Here is a 6,553-nt window from a genome sequence, read left to right as displayed (position 1 = left end):
AGGCAGATCTCTGTGATTTCAAGGCCAGCCTGGTCTACATAGCAAGTTCCAGGCCAGCTGGGGCTACAGGGAGACCCTGTCTCAAAAGAGACCAAAAAAAAAAACAAAATAAAATAAAAAATTCCTAGCCTGTTTTGGTAGGATTGTATTATCAGAGGTTTGGTATATAAACTTACCTAGAAGGGTTCCAAGAAATACAGCTACAGCTCAGTTTACATGAGATCTCATGCTGCAAAGACCACTGGCTGAGATTCATAACATCTGGGGCCTCATATATTCTTACTATGCCATCTGCTGAACAGGTTGCTAACATAAGACCCATATGCTTGGGAGCAAATTTCACATCAGTAACAGATGTTCTACTATCCACTAATGTTGTCCTCTTCACCTGAAAAAAAGAAAGTTAATAATTTAAATCATACACAAAAAGAAAATACAATAGATCTGAAGAACAAATGTTTTACAGGCTGAAGAGATGGCTCAGCAGTCAAGAGCACTAGGTGCTCTTGCAGAGGACCGGGGTTCAATTCCTAGCATCCATATGGTGGCTAGCAACCATCCGTAAGCCCTCTGCTGACCTCCACAGGCATTGCACTTACATGCACACAGGCAAAATATACTTCTACACATAAAATAAAAATAATAAAATATTTTTTAAAAACACAAATGTTCTAGAATCACACAAAAGTCTCTGCCATTTTCTAGGTATATTATCTTTGAGTAAGTTATTTAAAAACTAACTTTGTTTCAATTTCCTATGAAGTACTTTGCAAAATACTGAATAAAAACAATTGCTAATAAATTAATGAGCTATAATTGTCACCTTTAAGACAAAAGAAAGCCTGCCTGTACAAAGCCAAAGTTACTATGTTAGTAATCTAAGTAGACTGCTCTGAAAAATAGGAAATATTAGAATTTTCATATACATAGCTCTATTGTACAAAGTATGCTGCAAGCAATAAATCAAAGGAATTAAGATCCTTTACTAGCAAACAGAAGGTTCGAAACTTCTCTCAATGTCAGTTAACCCCTCTGGTCACCTCTGCCTTAGTAAAGGAATGGATTATATCAAGAACAACAGACAAGGGGCTGGAGAGATGGTTCAGAAGTTAAACACTGGCTCTTGCAGAGGACCAGGGTTGGGTTCCCAGCACCCCAACAGAAGCTTAACGACCATCCAAAACTTCAGTTCCAGGAGATCCAATGCCCTCTTCTGACTTCTGCAGGCATTGCACGACATGGGTATACTTATATAAATGCAGGCAATACACTCATACACATAAAATAAAAATAATATTTTTTAAAATAAAAATAATTTTTAAAAAAAGAAAAACCACAAAAACACCTGCAGACTAGACCACCTCTAGAGATGAACCAGGAGGCAACAGAAAAAAAAAGTTCTCACAATAAACATCCTTTTTTATATTATGTGTATAATGATCTATTATGACGAATCTAAAGAGGGGAAAATAAAACACTGTATGATAAAATCTTCAATAAAAGGAGTGGGAGGTTCTTAATGTAGTTCTCCATTTTCGTAAGTGAGGAACTTGAGCAGCACACAGTTAATGTTCTTGTCTAAAACTAATCATTCAATCAAGGCAGAGGTAGAATTTAGATAGAAGCAGAGAAGGGAGGCTTGGAGTATAGTTCAGTGATAGTTCATGAGGCCCTGGCTTCAAATCCTGGGCACCACAAATTAAATGAGGTAATCAGAAAAAAAAATTTTCAAGGACTTTCAAGGGCAGGTAAAATCATATACTAATTACCATACAAAATCATACAAACACATAAAGTCAGGAGCAAAGCAAATACTTGTGTTCATCACCAGTCATAGTGGTGATCTCAAGTCCCAGTGCAAGACAAGGCAAAAAGAAACAGGAGAAAAATGTGTAAGAGCAGTGAGCTAAGTAAAGTGCAACAATGTGCTACCAAGTCCCTGAAGAGTTCTTAGAAGCACTACCGGTCCTTTTGCTCACAGTCTTGACTTCCCCTACAGTATTAGCAGATGCCTCACCCAATGACTCTGTCCTCGAAGTTTATCATTTGATTCTCCTACTATTTCTTCCCATACAGCAGCTGTTCGGTCAAAGGAACAGGAAGCCAAAACCTGTCCAAATTCAGGATGGGCCCATGTCACTCGCCATACAGATCCACTATGTGTCTGGAGAATGTACAGAAAAAAACATAAGTTTATTATTTCATGTACATAAAATTTTACTTGTCGCTGGGCATGGTGGAGCACACCTTTAATCCCAACACTTGGGAAGCACAGGCAGGTGGATCTCTATGAGTTCAAAGCCAGCCTGGTCTACATAGTAAGCCCGAGGTCAGCTGGGGCTACAGGGAGACCCTGTCTCAATAAGACAAAAAAATAAAATAATATTTTACTTGATAAAGAATACAAACTAAGTTTTACTTCAGCAAGAGGGGAAAGATACCAATTTAACATTTGAAGTTAATTTCTAAAATCTTATAACCTTTGGAAAATATTTAGGATTGTGGCCTTCTAGAGTTGTTTTTTTTTTGTTTGTTTTGTTTTCGTTTTTTTGTTTTTGTTTTTTTGAGATAAGATCTCACTCTGCAGACCAGGCTAGCCCTGAACTCACAGAGCTCCAACAGCCTCTACCACCCAAGCAATGGGATTACAAATGCACTGCCAAGCTGGGTGTGGTGGTGCACCCGTTTAATCCCAACACTCAGGTGGCAGAGGCAAGTGGATCTCTGTAAGATCAAGGACAGCCTGGTCTCCATAGTGAGTTCCAGGCCAGCTAGGGCTACAGGGGGACCCTGTCTCAAAGAGATAAAAAAATAAGTAAATAAAGAAACAAATAAATAAGCACTGCCACACCCGACATTTTATGTGAATGCTAAGGTTCCAAACTCAGGTCCTCACGCTTATACATCCAGCACTTTTACCAGCTGAGTCATCTACCCAGCCCCTAGAACTAAGTTATTTTAATATATACTAACAATGACAAAGCCAGCTGGATAAAGTTTACTATTTCCAGTGCTTGGAGACCTACTTCAGAATTTAGCCTTATCAGTCAACAGGTCCACCACTTTTTTTAATTGCAAATTATTTCTACAGACTCTATTGACTTAGACCAATAGATTAACCAAATGATCTGCTTTACAATCAGGACTGGGAAATGCAGAAACTGGAACTGACTGCTAAATGAATACAGGTTTGCTTTTGAGGTGATGAAAATGTTCTAGAATTATACTGGTGATGGTTATACAACTTTGTGAATATGGTTAAATTCTTTAAAATGGGTAACTATGGAGGCTGGAGAGATGGCTCACAACCTGGGTTTGGTTCCCAGCACCAACATGGCAGATAACAACCATCCTTAACTCCAGTTCCAAGGGAATCCGACACCCTCTTTCTGGCCTCTGCAGGCATTACACACATGTGCACATACATACACTCAGGCAAAACATTTACACACATAAAATATAAATAAATCAAAAAATATTTTTTTAAAATCAGTGAATATGGCATTTAATCATAACTCAAAAAAAAAATACAGTGCTTTAAAAATAATTATTTAAAGCCAGGCATGGTGGCGCACACCTTTAATCCCAGCACTTGGAAGGTAGAGGCAGGCAGATCTCTCCAAGTTCAAGGTCAGCCTGGTCTACATAGTAAGTTCCAGGCCAGCTGGGGCTACAGGGAGACCCTATCTCAAAAAATTGCATAGCACTACAGAAACATAAATTACTTAATTATTTACTTCAAAAGCTAACAATATACAGAGAAAGTAGCAACAGAATGGTTAAATGATTCTAGTTGACGTGTAATTAAACAAGGGATTGACTATTTTACGAACAGAGGCATTGAGTGAGCAAACAGCCCAAACTCTTATACCCTGAGAAATAAGTCAGACAGTCATAAGTCATGGACAGTCATAAGTCATGGACTATCTGACTTATTTCTCAGGGTACAAGAGTTTGACTTACAAAAGTTTGTGATGATGCAAAAGGATACTTTGAACTGTGAGTTTTGATCATTCCTGGGCAGTATCAGCCTCTGTGGATGCTGGGCAGTGGCAGCAAACCACAACACCAAGTTAAGACACACATGATCACAGTTAAGACTCCTCAGTACTAACCTCAGATGTTCAGAGGTAGATTGGGTGTACTAAATACATTTTCAATTTACAGTATTTTCTATTAAATTGGGTTTATTGGTACATAACCCCATGGTAAGTTAAGGCACACCTCTAATTCAAAGCTTGGAAGTATTTTATTGCCTTTATACATAAAAAATGTCAAATTACTATTTTATTCTTTTCATGATGTCAGAAATTTAAAAAAAGAAAATATAATAATCAAAAGATTCTGCTAGAATGCTAGATGCTTTAAGCATCAGTCTACCAATTACATTTAGAAAATTCCATACTACTGTTATTTTTTTCCCTTTTTTTTTCTTTTTCTTTGCTTTTTGTTTTTCTGAGACAGGGTCTTTCAAAATAGCTCTGGATAGCCTGGAACTCTCTATGTGGTCTCAAATTCAGAAGTCTGCCTGCCTCTGCTTCCTGAATGTTGGGATTAAAGGCATGTATCACCATGTTCCTCCCCCTTTTTGTTCACATGTATCCTAAACTTGCCTACACTTGCTTGGTAGCTGAGGGTGATCTTAAACTTCTGCTCCTCCTACTTTCAAATCCCCAGTGCTAGCATTAAAGGCTTGAGCCACCACACCTGGTTTACTTACGCAGTGCTAGAAAGCAAATCGGGGCTCTGAGCATGCTAAGGTAAGCACTGTACCAGTTGAGCTACACATACAACTACAATTCTGTATTTCTAACATTTTCTCTACATTTAATAATATAATTTCTTAACCCAGTAACTCCTGCATGGTAACAATGTCATAAACAAAGGTAAACCGCCCACTTATTTTTCAAAATTTTTTCAAGTCTTTTATGTTTTACTTGCAATTCTTATTTACAGAGCTAGTAACTAAAAGATACTCTAAGTTATATCTGTTTTATTAATTGCTAAGAGTCCCAGTAAAACATAACTCTAACTAAAGAACAGATCTGCAAAAAAGAGTTAAATTTTTAAATTAAATAGCTGATATGGTGGTTTATGCCTTTAATTCCAGCACTGAGGAGGCAGGTAAGAGAATTTCTGTGAGTTTGAGGCCAGCCTGGTCTACATAGTGAGTTCCCGGCCAGGGTTACATAGTGAGACCCTGTCTCAAGAAGCAATTTGTTTTGTTGCTTTTAAAATCAAATAACCAAGCATTGTAGCAGACACTTGAAATCCCAGCACTTGGAAGATGGATGCAGAAGGACTACCACAAATTTGATGTCAGCCTGCTGTACGTACCAAGTTCCAGGCCATCTCAAATGATCAAACAACCATTTTAAATCTCCATCAGTTAACTTCTGCTCCTCTTCCTTTCAAATCCCCAAAATAAGTTTAGAAATAGACTTTGAAGTCTCAAGAAAGTAGTAAGAGACAAATTGAAGCATTTCTTTTTATACAAAGTGTTTTGAGGGGCTGGAAAGATGGTTCAGTGGTTAAGAGCACTGGCTGTTCTTGCAGAGGCCCAGGTTCACTTCCCAGCACCTACATGGCAGCTAACAACCATCTGTAACTCCAGTTCCAGGGGATCTGGCCCCTCTTCTGACTTCCTTGGGCACTGCATGACATGGGTACACTTACTTACATGCAGGCAATACCACTTATACACATAAAACAAAAATAATAAATTTTTAAAAATAAATTAAATAAATAAAAAGCATTTTGAACTGGGCATGGTGGTATACACCTGTCATCCCAACATTAGGCAGGCTAAAGCAAGTGTTATTGCAAATTCAAGGACGGCCAAGACTATATAAGAAGACCCTGCTCAAAAAGTGCTTGCTGGAGCTGGAGAGATTCCATTCCCAGCACATACACGGCAGCTAACAACCTTCTCTAACTCCAGGTCAGGGGATCTGATGCCCTCTTTTGGCCTCTGCAGATATTTCATGACTTGGGGCAAAACACTCATACACATAAAATAAAAATAAATAAAATAAAATATACATATATATGTATGTATGTATACAAGAAAATAGCAATTAAATAGGCTGTTACAATACGACATAATTACTATTTCCCCACCTGTGGTTGTTTCGAGACAGGGATTCACTCTGTAGCCCAGGCTGGCCTCTAACTCATGGCAATCCTCCTGCCTCTGCTTCCCAAAGGGCTGCAATTTTCCATATATGGCCACAATTGCAAATTTTCTTATTCCCAAATTTCTTGTTACTTTAATAGTTTAAAAATGTAACGTAACTTTCTGGGGGGGGGGACACCATGTGAATATCATCACTGTCTAAACGATGAAGAGCAAGTCATTAATAATATACCAAATAAATAGTAAACATTTCCATTTCTTTAAGTGACCACAAAAATCAATACTGACCTTCCAGCTAGCAGTACAATGCCAATCTCCACTTTCACTTTTATCCCAGACCTATAAGAAAATAAAGATATATTTTACATAAAGAATCCTTAGAAACCAATACCAAAAAAAAAAAAAAAAAAAAAACCT

General features: G+C 37.8%; 1 protein-coding gene across 3 annotated transcripts in view; it reads right to left on the bottom strand.

The window, feature by feature from the left end:
* Seh1l (SEH1 like nucleoporin) overlaps nucleotides 1-6,553 on the bottom strand; it is a 25,688-nt gene that overhangs the window by 14,531 nt on the left and 4,604 nt on the right. For all 3 annotated transcript variants that reach the window (XM_017800486.2, XM_017800487.2, XM_029568069.1), the window contains exons 2-4: nucleotides 6,425-6,475; nucleotides 2,018-2,164; nucleotides 177-388 (exon numbers count right to left, since the gene is read on the bottom strand). In XM_017800486.2, coding sequence (XP_017655975.1) covers nucleotides 177-388; nucleotides 2,018-2,164; nucleotides 6,425-6,475 — 410 coding nt within the window. The remainder of the gene's footprint in view (nucleotides 1-176; nucleotides 389-2,017; nucleotides 2,165-6,424; nucleotides 6,476-6,553) is intronic.

The sequence above is a fragment of the Nannospalax galili genome, unplaced genomic scaffold (genome assembly GCF_000622305.1).
Source record: "Nannospalax galili isolate Female #2095 unplaced genomic scaffold, S.galili_v1.0 scaffold700, whole genome shotgun sequence".
NCBI classification, from domain to species: Eukaryota; Metazoa; Chordata; class Mammalia; order Rodentia; family Spalacidae; genus Nannospalax; species Nannospalax galili.
This window is presented reverse-complemented; position numbering and strand designations above follow the sequence as displayed.